This window comes from Rhinolophus sinicus, chromosome 12 (assembly GCF_057876585.1).
Source record: "Rhinolophus sinicus isolate RSI-liver-muscle chromosome 12, RSI-T2T, whole genome shotgun sequence".
Classification (NCBI taxonomy): Eukaryota; Metazoa; Chordata; class Mammalia; order Chiroptera; family Rhinolophidae; genus Rhinolophus; species Rhinolophus sinicus.
This window is the reverse complement of record NC_142512.1, coordinates 45,411,164-45,429,363: the sequence shown is the minus strand read 5'-3', so window position 1 is coordinate 45,429,363 and position 18,200 is coordinate 45,411,164. Positions and strand designations below refer to the sequence as shown.

The following is an 18,200-nucleotide window of genomic DNA, read 5'->3' as shown; positions in this document are numbered from 1 at the left end:
TCTTCGGTATAAAATTTGGCCTGATAACCTAAGAACCACCAGTGTATGTAAAATAAGCTTGGGTGATTTATCTGAGAACTGAGAGTTATTCTTGTTTATTTTATCATTGCCCTTTACTTGTAGGTTAGGAGACTGCGCTCCTATCAGTCGTGTGCAAAATTAAACTCCAGTTGAATCACTCAGTGTCTGCGTAGACATCCATAGTGAATTATTGGACTTTTTAGTTCCTGACAATTTATTGGAATTAACTAGTTCATTATTATCGTAAGGTTCTTTTAAAAAATTCTTAAATGCAGCTTATATTTTTGCTAGGAGAACAAAAATATCTCTAGGCAACTTGGTTTTAAAAAATTATATTTCTGCTATACTTGGGAGACTATTTTCACGAATTTGTGGTAATCCATATATGTGCAATTAGAAATCACTTTAGCACAACAGTGTGAATGTACTTAATGCCACTGACTGTATCCTTCATAAATGCTGAAAATAGTAAATTTTATGTATATTTTCCCACAATAAAAAGTAGTCACTCTATAAAGCATTTAAACTTGTTTGTACAGTGCTCGTTTCTCTGTGCCAGTAACTTACACGTGACCTCCCGCATTCTTGTGGTCTAGACTGTAGCGTGTATAGAAGCAGGGGTCCCTGCCAAGCTGCCAGTTCAAACTGTCTCCTCCAGGGAGACAGACTCTAGATAACAGGCACAGGCCTTGGCATCTGCCTGGATTTTAAAGGGGGTGATGGTAAACTATGCACAAGAAAATGGAAACGGTATTTAAGAAATTTGTTTTCAGCAGCTGTATAAAGCTTTCTGGATAAAACTGTTTTTTTCAATTCCATAAATTCATATGGATTCTGAGAAGTAAACTTTGGACCTAGTTTATCGTTGTCAAAAATGACAAGCCAAACATATAGTAAGGCCCGGAAATGATATCGCTAGACTTGTTTTATAGTATGATGCTATTTGAAATGTATAATTGCAGTCTTTTTAGTGCAAGTGCTTTAATAACATTTTTGTTTACTTCTAGTCGGCAGAACCAATTGAAAGACCAACAGCAGCAGCAAGTAGTATCGTTATGCCCCGATGACACAGAGTGTCTGACAGTCCCCCGGTACAAGCGAGACCTGGTTCAGAAACTGAAAATTTTGCGTCAAGAACTTTCCCAGCAACAGCCTCAGGCTGGCCATTGCCGCATTGAGGTTTCCAGGGAAGAGATTTTTGAGGTAAACTTATAAGTCTTATTTCAAAATGGAGAAAGATTGCATTTCAGTGTTCTACTCTGTTTTGCAAGAATGCTTTTTTGGAGTGTTACCTCTTTAGAATGGGAGAGTTTTCATTATTTCTTTTTTAATAGTGGGGAATAAAGGCAAGTACTATTGGAGAGATTTAACGTGTAAGATAAACACTTAAATGGGATGAAGAGTGTGAGATATTCCAGTTGGTTCAGCTTGGTCTCTGCATTGCACATACTTGTTTGTTAATGAGTTTTAAAAGACCCCAAGTATTGTCCATCTTTTACCTTCTAATTCTTCCAAAAGGTAAGGGACTCTTAAATCAAAAGATCGTTGTATTTAATTACTATTGAACTACTGCCGTAATTTATTGAAAAATCTTCCTTTTCAGTATATTCTTTTATCTTTGGATTTTTACAGCCCTAATACCAACTTCAAAGTTCTTACATAATTAGTGGCAGAATTTCAATGCAAGGGTTTCCCACTCATTAGAGGATTCCTGGGCGAGAGATGTTTGGGGACTTGATAATCCTTTTCCCAAAGGATGAACTTGTTTCTCTCAGAACAGTTCTGACCTTGTTTGTAGTCAGTCATTTGTATTTTAAAATAATATAACATTTTGATTTGGTAAAAACTACACTAATGATTACTTACGTTCTTTGGGGACTTTCTTTTTTTACCTTTATTTTCTACTGGTGCTTATGACCTAGAATTAGGTAAACTAACTTAAAAAAAAATTGGTACTTCTATCAGATTCTGTTTTTAATGCGAGTGGAATCATTGCTGTGGTTCATAGAACTTAAATATGGAGTTTTGCACTTAGTAGGCTTTTAATGTAACGTGTATCAAATGAATTGGTTTCAGTAGTATTAAGCTACATTCATTTTGTTTTTAGAAGTTCCAAGAGGTTTCAAATACTTAGAGTTGATCCATTGATTTGATTGTTGAACAAATTTCACCTTATTTAAATAAATGTATGTTTTGTAGGTGGAATGGCAAGGAGAGTTTAAATAACAGGTTAAAAGCACCTAGTAATTCTAGTATACTAACATTTTTTTCAGGAATCATATCGACAGGTCATGAAAATGAGACCAAAAGATCTCTGGAAGCGACTAATGATAAAATTTCGTGGAGAAGAAGGTCTTGACTACGGAGGGGTTGCCAGGTAAAGACTTGCTTGTCAGGAAATGACATATGGATCCTTATATTTACAAATTTAAGATACTTCCTGTGGTATAATCTTCTCATTGATATTTATTTTCCAGTATAATATTCCCTAATGTTTGCAATAAGAGGATATCCTAATAGATACATTCATAATGAGTTAGGATAGTGCTGCTATCAGAAGAGTACTTGAGAACTCTCTAGTGGATGATACAGCCCAATGAGACTTCCTCTGTAGACTAGCTGGAACCCTACGTGGCTTGTTGGTAGGACCTGCAGGCCTAATGTTTTCTTCATCTTTCTCCTTTAGTACATGTTATTCTCTCTGCTTCACATTATCAGGAACAATTTTGAGATTTTACTAACATACAGTCTAAACTGAATACTGTTTCCCTTTGCTTCCACTGCTCTGCTTTTTAACCTTATTAAAGTCTGTGTGTGTGTGTGTGTGTATGTGTGTGTGTGTGTTGTGTTACATTCATAAAGTCCTTATATTACATTCATAAAGTATTTTATATTTTTCCAGGTGTGAAAATTCACTTAATGTAAATGTAGCAGAAACATTGTAGCTCTGTATTGAAACATTCTAAGGACCATCATGATAATTCCCCTTCCCCTAATCTAAATTCAGCCTTAATTGTGTAAATTGTTTCCACCAAGTCCCATAATTGTTACTTCGCATTACTTGTTTTCACCTGTAGACTTATTTGACTTGCAAATGGATAATTACTTTAGTTTGGATTTTTAGCATTGAGCACTTGTTCATACTTAGAACTTGATAGTTTCTGTGGAATTCTTATGATTTATTTATAACTAGATTTTTCAGTGGTTGTTGGGAAAACTTGTTAATTATCTGCTGATGGAATTCGAATGCTATAATTACATGTATAGTCCAAATAAGTCATCAGTTTTTTGTTGTTTATTTCTTAACTTTGCTGCTTACTCTCAGGGTTGGGCAGACTAAATGGGATGTGGCAGTGAGCTGCTTTCTTTGATTTTTACTCCGCAGTAGAACCCAAAAGTAGTTGGGTTCTACTTTGATGTGTGTTCTAAATACTTGGTAGAGATAAAACAAAAATTGGGATTTTCTTTAAAAAACACATACATGCATAAAACATACAAGACACGTCAGGGGAGTGTTATGTGTACTAGGAAAGTTGCTTATGTGGAAACCACTTTCTTTTCCCTTTTTAATCTCTAGAGTTTTTCAAGTATTACATAAACGGTAGTGATTTGAGTTAGACTCCATCACATTATAGAACTTTGAAACATTTTCCTTTAACTACTTGTTAATAGTATTTTCACTGCATTTCCTAAAATTATATTATTCAATGTATTTAATCCATATTATCAGAACATATTTAAATACCTGTCCTAGCTGAGGAATGACAAGAATTTATACTAGCACTACATCTTAAGTTCTAGTGATTTTATTTCAGTTTCGCCAAGATGAATAACAAGTAATCTTTCACACTTTGAAAAATATAAAGGATTTAATAAGCTTAAAGTGATAATACTGTTTATAATGATGTTTTAAAAATATTGATGCACACTTGAAACCAAGAGTTGGTATGGAACATACCCAGAAAATACAGGCTTGCCCTTTTGTTCCTACCTATACCAAACGCCTTGCAATCTGACCACTTACATGTTTATCATGGTATATTTTAGGGTTTACACAAAAAAGATTATGAAATGGATAATGAAATTTTCTTACTAAAATAATACCAACAACAAAACACACCCTGTTCAAAAGTGAGAGTAAATCAATGCTATGTTATGTATATCGATATTAATTAGTATAAATCTGCGATAGGAGTGGACCAGGATAGTGTAGATCACATGGATGTTTTGGGATAAACCATGTTCTTCCCTTCATTTTATATTTATCATGTATTACAAATTTGTTTAGCAATAAGCAGACCACTGGGCTGCAACATCTAATTAGTAGTTGGTTCTTCTGGATAATACCTTATACTCTCTGATGCTCATGTCATAAAAGTGCCCAAAATGAGTGAGAAGTGACTGCATAATAACAAAACAAGAGTTTTCATTTGCTTTTTTTGGTGTGGTAGATTTTTCCAGTCTGATCTTATGTAACTAGTCCGTGCTTTATTTTCTTTTATTTGAAAAATTCTTTGCTAAAATGATTAATAGTGTATCTTAACAGAAAATTCCTTTGTCATCTCTTCTTTTCTAGGGAGTGGTTATATCTCTTGTCACATGAAATGTTGAATCCATACTATGGCCTCTTCCAGTATTCAAGAGATGATATCTATACACTGCAGATCAATCCTGATTCTGCAGTTAACCCGGTATGATTGGTGGTTATGATGATGTGAATTAATTAGTGACCTACAATACTTTTCATCTTTAAATGTCAGTGTAGTTTATGACATAGGATTACTCTCCTTGTCCTAGTCACGCCTTTGCACTTAGCAATTCCTGTTTTAGAAAATTTTCTCATGTAAACGATTATGGATATATTCAACAGTTTCGGCACAGGGGTGTTTGCTGTGTCATTGCTTATGGTGGCTCCAATTGGTAACAGCATTATTGCCCATAAGCGGGGGGGCCAGGGGGGTTGTTGATTAAATGATGTCATGAAGCAGAATGACATTAATGGTTAAGAACATAGAGTCTGGAATTAGAAAGACATGTGATCATATCCTGGTCCCACTACTTCATAGCTTTGTGACCTTGGGTAAATTCATTGACTTAAGCCTCAATTTTGTAACTGCTAATAATAATAAATATAGTTCGTACCTCAGAGAAGAATTGTGACAATTCAGTGAGACCCTGCACATCAAGTGTTTAGCACAGTGCTGTACATTATTTATCCTGTTGTATAAAGCACTCAACAAAGGTTAGCAGCTGTTACTAATTCATTTTTATATTATTTCGATCTTTCCATACAAGGGCATATTATATAGCCATTAAAATGATATTGTGGGATAATAGTTAATGACATGTCAAGATGGTGTTTGTGATATATTAAGTGAAAAGAAGGTTACAAAATAGTATGATACAATTTTGGTAAATATGTATATGTGTAAACATTGAAAGGCTCTATGTTATAATACTGACTTTGGTTATCTCCAGGTATTAGATTATGGGTGATTTTTTCCCCCCTGAATTTTCTATTTTGTAGTGAACATGTATTAGTTTTTAAAAAGACACAAAAGCTGTTTTTAAGATAAAAGGGAAGTTTAAAGATTATTTATTAAGTAGAAAGGTAATATAAGTTTAAAATATAAATGTCCAACTAACGGAACAATTTATCATGAAAGACCAATATATCCAGCCATGGTAGGACTGTGAGAGTCACCGCAGGGAATCCTTTATAGAGGGAAGATTTTTAGGTGACGCTTCTGCTTGGGGAACCCATTGCTGCCACTGTAGTAATAACAGTTTTTGTTTGTTGAGCTTTTACTACATGCCAGGTCCAGTGCCATGGCCTTCATCTTTCATCTCATTTTACTCCTCACAGACATCCTTTTTAGATACTGTTATTCCCCTCATTTTTCCAGATGTGGAAAATTAGTGCTGTAGGGGTTAAGTAATTTGCTTATGCATAGCTAGTAACTGGCAGAATCAGGACTCTAGTCCAAGTTAGACAAGAAATCTGTGCCTTTAAATCTACGATGTTTTGAAGTTCGATTTCTGGTTAGGTTAAGGAAATAGGGAGGTTTAGGATTGAAAGCTTTTTTCCATGACAGAGCCAGGATTGTAAAGCGCTCAGCAGGATATGAGAGGAGAGGAAGAGAACAGGATCTGTGAGTGGTTTAATGAAGCTGCAATGGGACTGTAATCTGGGCTTAATTTCTAAAGATAAATTTTACAAAGTGACTGTACCCTTTGAGAGAGGCATTGAGTCTGGTGTAATATTTTATCACAGTGTACAGAATCTTGAGTATGCCAAATAGAAACTCTCCCTAATGATTACTGAGCTTTGATATGACAGCTTGTTCCATCTAAGTAGTTGTAAATTAGAGTATGAGTTGATGCTTATTATAAAAAAGATTAATGTTGCTTAAATTTAATTTTTGCTAAAAATTCCCTGGATAGTGTCTAACTGGAGTATTTATATAAACTCTTTTCAATTTCAGGAACACTTATCATATTTCCACTTTGTTGGACGAATAATGGGAATGGCTGTGTTTCATGGACATTACATTGACGGTGGTTTCACATTGCCTTTTTATAAACAGTTGCTTGGGAAGTCAATTACTTTGGATGACATGGAGTTAGTTGATCCAGATCTTCATAACAGTTTAGTGTGGATACTGTATGTATTGAGTCTTGTATATCTGTTCACTATAGTTAGAATCTGATCTTTTAAAAAAGATGCTGTTTCAAAATGGATATACTTCTTTAAAACTTGAAAAATGCACAGATAACATTAAGAGTGATTATCTGAGTGATAGGACCACATAAGACTTTTCTTCTTTCTACCGCTTTCCTGTATATTTCAAATTTCTAAAAGTTAGTGAATGTTATTACTTTAAAAAGGAGAAAATTTAGTATATTGTCTTCTAAAAGTTACTCTAAATGATTTCCTCAAGGTGATGCAAGTTTGATTACAATCCTGCAGGTATTAAAATAACAAATTCCTGCTGAAGTGGTGATTGTTGAAACCATACTTTAAAAAGGGTATCTGTAAGAACCAATTCTGTTTTGTGGGAGGGCGTGAGTTTATTAAGATATATTGGCCATACTTATTTTTACCAAACACACATGTAGCTTTCTCACTGGGGATACCCAGATTCAGATAGGGCCTCTTACCTGAAAGCCAAACACAACTGCAGTTTCCTGATGTAAAGCCCAGCTTTGGCCAGGGTTCTTTCTCATTCCCCAGGAAGTGAAATGTTTCCTTGTGCTTGTGACGGTTAAAGCTCTTTGGCTTTTCTGCCCAGGAAGCAGGAGGCGTGGTAGCATAAGAACTAGTCTAAGGAATCTGACTTTATATTTGTCATGTCATAAAACTACATTAGTTTTATTTGTCTCACCAATTAATACATCTGTAGGGTCTGTGTTTGAGATTTTGCAGTTAAGTATCTTGCCTTCTCTTTCCTTTCTAGTGAGAATGATATTACAGGTGTTTTGGACCATACCTTCTGTGTCGAACACAATGCATATGGGGAAATTATTCAGCATGAGCTTAAACCAAATGGCAAGAGTATCCCTGTTACTGAAGAAAATAAAAAGGAATATGTCAGGTAAACACTTCTGTGTTCTCAAACTTGAGAACTGTTTTAATGTTCTGGAATGGCAGTACAGAAAAACATTTAAATACAGTGGTACCTCGGTTTTCGAACGTCTCCGTTGACAAACATTTCAGTTTACGAATACCGTAAATTTTATGGATCTATGGTATCATTAGATAGTAAAATTCATGCTAAATTTGCAGTTTTAGGGGTTGATTTTAAAGGTCTGGAACAGATTAATCCATTTTGCATTGCTTTCTATGGGGAAACTGCCTCGGTTTTCAAACATTTCAGAACTCGAATGGTCTTCCGGAACGGATTATGTTTGAAAACCAAGGTACCACTGTACTTAGAAAGTGCTACTTACTGTTATAAAATAGACTTCTGCAGAATTGAGTGACTTAAAAACAACCACCATTTTATTATTTCTCACAATGCTGTGGGTCAGGAATTTGGATAGAGAACAACAGGGATGGCACAACGCTCCTCTGTGTGGTGTCAGCTGGGACTGAAACATCAAGATGGCCTCCTCACTCAGTATCTGAAGACTCAGCTAGGATGGCCCAAAAGGCTTGGGGGCTGGCTGGAGTGGGAACGGCCACTGGGTCACCGTCTGGGGCCCAGTTCTCACTGTTGGCTGGGTTTCTTGGTTATCTCCACGTGGTCACAGCAGCCTCTCACTTTCCCCATGGCCTCTCTCTCCCCAGCAAGATAGCCAGGCTTCTTAGGGGGTGGCTGGTTTCTGAGAGCACAAGAGCAGAAGTTGTTGGCTCTTTTTAAGGCCTAAGCCTAGAACTGACCAACGTCACCTCTGCTGTATTCTTTTGGTTAAAACGAGTCACATGTCATCCCAGGTGCAGTCTAGAGGAGGGGCTGTACCAAAGGCCCAGAACCAGGAAACATGGGGCCTGGGCATGTGTAGCATCACCACCACGGCTGGCTATACAGAAGCACTTTGGGCTGTATTACTAGCACTTATCTTGTTTATAAATAGGCATATTGTGAGTTTAAGAGCTAGATGTAAGAAAATGTTCTCCAGTTTTTATAAAATTACCTGTTGATTAAGGACTTTAAAAGTATCAGGTTAGATCATTTGGCTTAAGGTAACTAAAGTTCTTCCAAACATAAAACTATGGTAATCAAATTAGGAGCTTGAACGTCACCATATGTACACAGAAACATGCACGCTATACTTTTCGTATAGATTATGTCCCCAAGTCTCATTGGCTAAAATTTTCCCGGTTTACACATGATGCCCATCAGTCTTATAGACTGTTGGTGGGTGTGAACATTGGTATAGCTTTTTTGTAAAGCAATTTGGTAATAGCTACAAAGTGCATATGCCTTTTAACCAGCAGCTCCATCTTTAGGAATCTATGCTATGGAAACACATGAATTAAATAATTATGATTAAGGATTAAATATTAATATCAAATATTACTGTAAAAATTGAAAACTGCTAAAATGTTCTTAGAGAATGATTATGTACATTCCAAAGACTATTATGTGGATTTTTAAAAGAGACTCTGCGTAAGCTGTCAGATTTAAAAAGCAAGTCTTAGAAGAATTATGTAGGCACAGAATCTGGTGCTGTTCTATAATTTCACAGAAGGTGTTCAGGAAGGCACATCCCAAATAATGTGTTCGTCTAGGATGGGGGAGTGGAGGTGGTGGGCCTGGAAGTGGAGAGGGAAAGAGGATAAAAGAGTGGACTTTCAGGTTTTACTCTGTCTCCACATTTAGTGTTTGGTTTTTCTTTACATATCTAACAAGCATGTATTACATTTCTAATTAAAAAATTAAAGAATGAATGGGAATTTCCTGAATTTCAGTCGTGTATCACTTCCAGGATCAAGTGTGGCCTACTCAGCTCCTAGCTCTACTCTCCAGGATTCAGTCATGTTTATAACACACAGTCATTATCCCTTACCAAACACAGTTTTGAGATTAGAAACATTACATTTTCGATGTGCAGTTTTGGTGCAGAAATGAGGTCCCCCAAAGGATATAATGTTAAGTAACTTATTTCTTAAAGTAGAGAATTATTTCTCCAACTTTGGAAATGGATGTGTTGACAAACTTGGAAGATGAGTAGTTCTGAGATTTGTGAGATGTAGAGGCTTTCCCTGGGTAGATTAAAAAAAAAAAAAGCAAAAAGCAATTCACTTGTAAATTATAAGTCCAAATCAAAAACATGAGTAAAGCTACACATTAGATGTAGTTTAGTGTAATTTTTATTGGTAAATCACATCTTCCAAGGTTTTTAAAGCCTCCAGGGAACAATGAACATTTAATCAAAAAGTGCTTACTATTGGCTTTTACTGTTTCTTCTCATTTTGGGTATGAGGATTCTCTTTTACTCCTCTTCCCCATATGCCACCCCCCAAATATAAAAAAAACACACCCAACATATTCAAATCATATTTTCAAGTGAAACCAGAAGAATAGTCATTTTTGGTTGAATGGACTCTTTCTTTGTGGTTTATTGGCATGCATGCTAGACATTTAGAAAGGAGTTTCATCTAGACTTTGACTTCAGCCCCATCTAAGCTGCAGATAACTTCCAGTTTCTAGGAGTTTCTCTGATTCAAAGAGTTGCTTTATTGGTGCAGCCCTTGTTCTACTGGAAGGTTACCACTTCTTAATGTGCGTTGAACTGCCTCGCAGCTCGGGATCCATCTACCTTCAGTAATCGGAGATTCTTTTAGACTTTAGTCTAAATTCTTCTTGCTAGATGCTTGTAAAGTACAGTGTTGCTAAAGTAGAGGTTCATAATAATGACCAGATCTGAACATATTTGCTCATATGAAACCCCTGCCTTGCCCAATGTTCATAGGCTTTATGTCAACTGGAGGTTTTTACGAGGCATCGAGGCACAATTCCTGGCCCTGCAGAAAGGATTTAATGAAGTAATTCCGCAGCATCTGCTGAAGACATTTGATGAGAAGGAGTTAGAGGTCAGTGTATTAATGTCATGACATCATCTAGTGTAACAAGGAAAGGTTAGGAATTTTCTTAACAGTTTTAGAGGAAGGTTGTATTTCTCGTGCTTTTGAAGTTTCATGGTGCAATGCTATGACAATTCTTATTCACAGGAACAATCTTTCCTGTTTTAGAATTTCTGCAAGTTAGCAATCTCTCATATTGTGAACATTTTATTTTTTCATATTATCCTTTCTTGTTTTCAACAGGTTGCGTGTACTTTGTATTTTGTGTACCTTCTTCCAGTGTTGTTTTCTATTCCCTAATTAAATGGTTATTGATTTAGTTAAATAAAACTTTATTACTTGGTCTCCACCTTATTGAAATTTACTTGAAATAAAAGCCTAAGGCTCAATCGATTTACACTAAGTTTTACAAGAAAGCATTTGCTCTTCTTTACAAGATCATAGAGGAAATAATTAAAACACTTAGGGTAAATAAACTATTATTTAAACATCCTAGTCGCTTTGGAAACATTCCTTATTAATGGTAGCTGTAAGAAACAGTTAACTTGTTTTTTTTGTTTTTTTTTTAAAGCTGGTTCTTCAAGTACCTTAGGTCTGGTTTTATAATTAAGACCTTTAACAAATACATCTGAATTTCTACTGAACTACTGTGAAAAAACAATAAGGTTTTAAAATTCTACCAGAAGTCCCAAATTTAACTAGTGGTGAGGGAGAGCATAAATATTTGAAGGCTACGTGATTTGATTAATTAACTTCAATGTCCTTTCTAATTAAATCTGTCAACAGACTTATTGGTAAACACATCTAAAAAGATTGGTTGGACTCAGTACCATCCCATTTGTGTCCCTCTGGGGAGGGGACCTGCGAGTGAGTGGTACCCGTGGAGCTTAGTGTTGCCCCAGACCCACAGAGTTGAAATCTGTGAGTGTAGGACCTGGGGTGTATATTTTGAAGCTTCCTAGAAGAGTCTGATGTATACCCTTGGTTAAGAACCACCACATGAGAGCAAACACTGCAAATCTGAAGCTCTGTTTGGAGGAAGTTTTGGCTTAACTTGGGTTTCCACTGGCTCATAATTTGTGCTCTATTTTAACAGCTCATAATCTGTGGCCTTGGAAAGATAGATGTTAACGACTGGAAGGTAAATACCCGGTTGAAACACTGTACACCAGACAGCAATGTTGTCAAGTGGTTCTGGAAAGCTGTGGAATTTTTCGATGAAGAGCGACGCGCACGGTTACTTCAGTTTGTGACAGGATCATCTAGAGTGCCTCTGCAGGGCTTCAAAGCTTTACAAGGTAAGGAAAGCCAGAGGGACAGACAGATATGTGGCAGCAGATGATTAGGGGAGGGGGCAGTCTTTGGTTTATGTAGTTTACAAACCGTGTGCTTATAAATTCCCTGTTCTTATCAGTAACTCTCACATCTGATCCCGTCTTCTTCCTTCCCTTTGTTCCCGTCCCAAGAGCCTTTTCTGCTGGGTTCTCTGTGACTGTAGTGAGTGCCGCATGTCAGAGACTGTGGGGGAGGCTCTGCCTTTCCTTTTCCCGTTGCCTTGCTTGTAAATTCTGGTGCGCAGTCCTGTAGGGGAAGTCTGTGTGCTTCTACCTTCACATCTCCGCCTGGCGAATCACTTACCCACTTGGGGTGCCTCTCCCGTCTCCCTTTCTATTTTTGTTGATAGAAAGAGGCAGCATGCGTCGTGGAAGCCGTTTGTTTGGTCAGAGCACGTTACTTACTGCATGGCGTCAGATGCTTCATATCCAGCCGTGTTCCATTGTAAAGAATTCTTTTCTGTGGAATAGCTGTTGTACTATATTTTTGGATGAGTTGGTAATCTTGCTAATGAGTGCGGTGCTTCACTGGGTGGCGGGTGCTTCCTTTACTTCTGAAGCTCTTCATTTCCAAAGCTGCCGCTGCTGGTGATGACTGAGGATACACGAAGCCAGACTGGTACATAATCCAGCAGTGTGGCCCCAGTCCAGATGTTGGGGGTCCGGGGAGAGCACACTTTGAGTTGTGCTTCTGTTCCCTGCTTGGAAAACTCGTCTTTAGCAGGCTGCCCAGCTTCATAAAGTGAAGTTGTATTTCTACGTGTATTTGTACAGGCGGTCTTATATTTAACTGAAATTTACCCTGTAGACTGCTCATCTTTCACTCTCAGCCAAGTTTGAGTCACGAAACCTAAATGTGCGTTTAAGTTGTCATCTTTTTTAATGTATTTAATCTTGCATTTGCCCACTTACTTTTCTTCTCATACTTGTGGGACATTGCTTTTCTATAGAAGATAGAAGTTGGCAAAGGGCTTCCATCCTCAACTTTTTCTCAAATTGAAATGCTAGCACATTAAGGAATCCAGCCTTATCCAAGGTCAGTTCAAGCTTTCAAACCCCACTTCTTTTCCTGGGAAAAGAATTTTTTAGCAGCTCGTGTGGCGTCACCAGTATTCCCGTCCCTGACCCTGTGGTTTATGTACCAGTTTTCTTCTGAGGTTTGGGAGACCGGCCCCTGCCCCTACACTGACCTGCCCCACATTTGCTTCGTTGCAGGAGCTGCAGGCCCACGGCTCTTTACGATCCACCAGATCGACGCCTGCACTAACAACCTGCCAAAAGCCCACACGTGGTGAGCTCTTTGTGTAGCTTTCCTTCCCTTATTCCATGTGTGTAGGTATTAGTTTCAAACAGGTGACTGTTCATTTATTGTTCTTAACCACTAAATGGACCTTTAAAAGGAATGATAAGCAACTCTCTAAGTGATTTGAGATTATTCAGAGATTGGTAAGAAAACCCGAAAGTGGTAATCTCTGCTTTAGAGAAATATAACCATTTTCGTTTAATTTTCTATGTGGCTGTATTAGTCTACACTTGCTAGGCTGGTTTACTTACTACGTTGGATGAACCATGTAAAATCTAATGTGCTTATTTACAGCTTCAATCGAATAGACATTCCGCCCTATGAAAGCTATGAAAAGTTATATGAAAAGCTGCTAACAGCCATCGAAGAAACTTGTGGATTTGCTGTGGAATGACAAACTTCAAGGATTTACCCAGGACTCTATTTATACCCCGGACAGCCTCCTTTCAGCAGAGTTTCAAGAAATGCTGAAATACAGGAAAATGCCCCCACCCCCACCCCCTTAAATTTTAGGACACTGTGAGGGGAAAGGACAATTTTAAATTCCTTTTCAAGGAAAAAAAGAGGTCTTTATGTTTTGCCATGAGGCCGCATTCAGCTGCTATTTAAAATTAATATCTTGAACCTAAAGAATGCTGACTTTTCCTACATTTCCAGAGTTAGGCAGTATTCTACACTTAAAGACTACTACTATTTTTATAAAAGGTAATCTATTCAAATTGCTTCACAGATTTCAAGTCTCTCAAACATCAAGACAACTTCAGCAGGCGGTACAAGTCACATTTCATTTTGATTGAATACATGATTTTGAACAGCTCCTGTACTTGCTCTTTGTAAAATAACTAAAATAAAATTATTTTGAATTATTCTGCCTTTGTAAACAATTGGCTGAAAGAATCATTATCTTTAAAAAATGAAGCCATTGACATGTTTAAGGACATTTTTCTATAGCAAAGCATTATATTTTAAAAGCATGGTATGTTTCAACCTAGCCTGAGTCTTTTTTACATTTTTCAAGCACAGATTTCCTGGAATACAGCTATATAATTTTGGTTGTCAAATTTTCTAATGCAACCATTTAGTCTAAACTTAGTAGCTTATTTGCTACAATAGGATGTTTTCAGGGGCTCCCTGTTTTTAAGAGACTTAAAAAAAAATCTAATTTTTAAAATCTTGAATCAATATGACCAGGTGTTTTGGATTTACTTTTCATCTTAAATGGAAATCCTACATTTTTATAGCTTCTCAGATCATGTGGATAGGATGGGATTTTCATTCTTCTGCTGAATCAGCTTATCTTTAATATATATACTATTTCTGTAAACCAAAGTCTCCTATGACAAGTACACCTAACTAATATTTTAATTATGGTGTAAGTTTCTAACAGGTAAACCATTCTGAATCTGTGTTCAGCTGCTCATGATATTTTAATCAGCTAAAATTATGAAAAAGGAAACAATTGCTTTTAAGATTATTTAGCACGCTTAGAAAACCCTGCTTTTACCCAATAAAATGAAGTTAGGGTGGTGGGGTAAGGGATGTGATTACTAAAGAAACAGTAATTCTAATTCTATGGCATAAATTAAAACTGAATAGTGAATTTTGGAAGTAAGGGAACCTGAGTTCCCTTAGTGTTGTAGATCGGCACCTGATTTTGAAATACCCAGATTTAGGTTTCAGTGTGTACGGCATGTTGCATGATCCACGAGGCAACCAACATTCTGGAGTGAGGGGTTGGAAAAATCTGAAATCATGGGTGGATTTGTAAACTCAGCCATCAGAAATCTGCACTATTCTTTCTTTTTACATTGATGTGAAATCAAGAATAGCACATTTTGATGACAGCTTTGTGTAAATTTTGCGGTTTAATTATCAAGTGAATAGACCCTTTGTGTTCTTTCATTTGATGGACTGGCCTTCAGTTTGTATAATTGGAGCCCAGGGGTTCCTCAGAGGTGCCTCAGCAGTAATGGTTTAAGGGAGGGACATAGTGAGAGGGAGAGGAAAGGTCTGGTTGGTATTTCAGCGGAGGCCTGTAAACTCCCCATCCCCGCCCTCCTTACCCAGAGCAGCTCCAATTTTTCTCTTTTATGTGTTGGAATTCCAAGTAAGCGTTCATGTGTGGGGGGTACGGGGGGGGGGGTAAAAGAAGTGGAAATTTTGCTGCTTAAAAGAGAAGTTGAGAACTACTCGTGTAGTTTCTAAGTATTTAAATTTATTTCATTCAGCCAAATTTGCTACGTGCAAGCTAGTCCTAGCATAACCGTGCAGTAGTAATGTACTTATGCTGACCTTTTTCTTCTCACGCTTTGTGTTTTCCCACTGCATTAGTACCGAAGAACATCTTGGAATGTACAGAAAAGGTTTGTATATTACCTGATCATCAGTAGTTTCAGCTTACACAATAGTACCTTCCTGGTTGCAGGTCCATCTCTTTTATATTTGAGCACTAGGACAGTGTAATTGTGCCTACTCCTCTAACCTTCAATGGAAATTAAGTACGTGAACACTAGAGCAATCCTAACTGACGGATGCAGTAATAATGAAATGCTACTATCATGATGTATAATATCAAGCAGGCAAATACCATTGCTTTTTGAGTGCCTTTTTAACTTTATAATGACTTACTAGAGCTTTAAAATAAATAAATTACCCTAATGGTCTGTGGTATCACCAACGTAATTTATAAAAAACATGATGATTCAGATTTCATTTTCAAAAGTTTGTTACCTGATGACTTCCGAATAGGTGCTAAGCAAACAAAACCCCCCCAGTGAGTCACTGACCCTTGGACTTGCACCTCACGTTTAATGTGAATATTTATTTCCACATGTCCCTCTTAACTGGGTTTTTTCTAATCCTTCCTTTAGTTGTGTTATTTCAGATATGTGATGTCACGTTTCCATACATTGCCTTTCCATTCATGAATGCTTAATTACGAACAGTGGTTACTTTGTAGAGCTCATATGCAGTGCAGAGGTGAGTTTATTTCAGAGGGTCTTCTTGGTGTAAAGAGTTTTTAAATTGTGCTGTGTATAGTGTACATTTTGTTTTGCACATAGTTTGTTGCCCTGAATGGGTTTTATTTTTACCAAGTAATTTTTTTCCCTTCTATTTACAGCCCAGAGCACAAGTTTCCTTGCTTTTAAATACAATGTAATTTGCTTTATTAGGTTGGTGCAAAAGTAATTGCGGTTTAAAATGTTAAAAACAACTGCAAAAACCACAATTACTTTTGCACCAACCTAATACAACACTAAGTCTGCTTTGAACTTCTGGTGCATTGAACTGATTACGTTGATGGGAGTTAAGAGATTGTTCCAGCCATCTTTACAGTTTGACAGAGCAGCTCCTTCTGCTTCTGTTTTTAAGCTGCAGCACCGTCAACGGGTGCTATTCATGGTATTTAATGTTCTTATGTTAGGATGATGATTGTACCAAATGCTGAGTTGTTTTGTTTCTAGATGTATAGTTCACTTAATGTAATATTCTTCTTTCTCTCAAACTGACTTTAAAAACAAAGTTTTATCATTTTCATTGTATTTGTATTTATTACAGAGTGTTTTAGCTTTGATATTCTTTGTATTTTCACTCAGTTGTTACATGAGCTTTACCAATAACATCTGTATAAATGGTTTTTAAAAATTAACTATGTATGTGCCCATGCTGAAGTTGAGCAATAAAATGAATGCTGTTTGCACTGTCACAGCATCAAAGTTTTTAAAGAATATTGAGTTTATAATGAATTGTTTTGAAAAAATTTGATTCGCTCTATGAAGGGCGCCAGCATATGAGCCATAAAATGAGAAGTTTAAGAAGATTCACTTGCTTTCCTTAGTTGATGCCTTTGTCATTTTGGAGAGCTAGAGCTTCAGAGAGCTCAGGACCCCTGCCCGCTTTCTGTCTCCAGGTAGAGCAGGGAAGGTGCCATGTGGCATTTCTCCTGCCATAGCCAATTGATCGATTGGCAGTGGCTATTGGGGGGCCACTTGGAGATGGATTTCTGGGCTGATACAGGCTTATTGGGGAAGAGTGTTCCAGTCCTGCACCAATGTCTGCCAGACCTCTGGCGGGCAGAGTTACAGTGGGGCCTCATTTTCTCCCTTGGTCTTAAGCAGTAAAATCCTCAAAATGAAAAGGAGAAATCAATTGTGTTTTTCCAAGAAGCCGTGACTTTAAGGGTCATGATTCACAACTCTATACGTGATAATGGATGAAAGTCCAGCTAAATAAATACATGGGTGGAAAAAGGAATGGATACACGTTTTTTCTTTCAGAGTACAGTCTGTATAAATTCCTCCACAGCATAGGCTACACAGGATGAATGCCTGGGAAATGCAGTGTAAGTAGTAGCAGTGGCTGAAAGTTCAAAGAGTGGGCATGGTATCCACTTTTTATGGCCTTTGAAATTTATTTATTTTTTTGCTTTGTCTCAGATTGCCACACTTACTGGTTATTATCTAAAATTTGTTAAGTTTTAGTACTTAGTATTTCAGTATTATTGTAAGTTATAAATTACCCAGAAGTTTGACTAATATATGATGTTTCCTTTATGTGGCGACCTGAAAGTTTTATCCCTTCATTATAATGAAGGTTAACCTTGGCACTCACTGCATTTATTTGTACTATACAGCCTAAATGCGTGTAGCAGGATACACACAATAGAACAAGAGCCTAGTAACAGGATAGACTTAATTATACAGAAAAAGAGCTACATTCCTGCATTACCACTCTTAGTTAACTAGAGAAACCAAATTTTAAAGTTACATTTTTTTAAAAGGTATTTTGCCCTAAACATGACTTGTTCTTTGTTTATTCAACGAATGTCTACTGTGTTCCTACCGTGTCAGGCTCTGGATGGTTGTTAGAAGCTGAAGTTCAAATGCAGGTACTCAAAACTCAGTTTGTGTACAGCCAAGCTGTCATGATGGGAGCACAAGATGAAATACCTCACTTCAAAAGGCCTCAAATCCCAGACTTGGTTTTTAGAACAATTGGTTTTGTTCTCCCC

At 37.0% G+C, this 18,200-nt stretch overlaps 1 protein-coding gene across 3 annotated transcripts in view; it reads left to right on the top strand.

Moving 5' to 3' along the window:
- Positions 1–14,056, top strand: part of SMURF2 (SMAD specific E3 ubiquitin protein ligase 2) — a 90,815-nt gene extending 76,759 nt beyond the window's left edge. The window contains exons 11-19 of one of the 3 annotated variants that reach the window (XM_074319449.2): positions 1,029–1,224; positions 2,295–2,398; positions 4,598–4,712; positions 6,507–6,685; positions 7,479–7,616; positions 10,441–10,561; positions 11,649–11,850; positions 13,102–13,177; positions 13,484–14,056. In XM_074319449.2, the coding sequence (XP_074175550.1) occupies positions 1,029–1,224; positions 2,295–2,398; positions 4,598–4,712; positions 6,507–6,685; positions 7,479–7,616; positions 10,441–10,561; positions 11,649–11,850; positions 13,102–13,177; positions 13,484–13,583 (1,231 nt within the window). In that variant the 3' untranslated portion in view covers positions 13,584–14,056. Of the gene's footprint in view, positions 1–1,028; positions 1,225–2,294; positions 2,399–4,597; positions 4,713–6,506; positions 6,686–7,478; positions 7,617–10,440; positions 10,562–11,648; positions 11,851–12,018; positions 12,050–13,101; positions 13,178–13,483 lie in introns of those variants that run through there. The other 2 variants (XM_074319450.2, XM_088802325.1) reach the window with 2 other exon arrangements.
- The last annotated feature ends 4,144 nt before the right edge of the window (positions 14,057–18,200 follow it).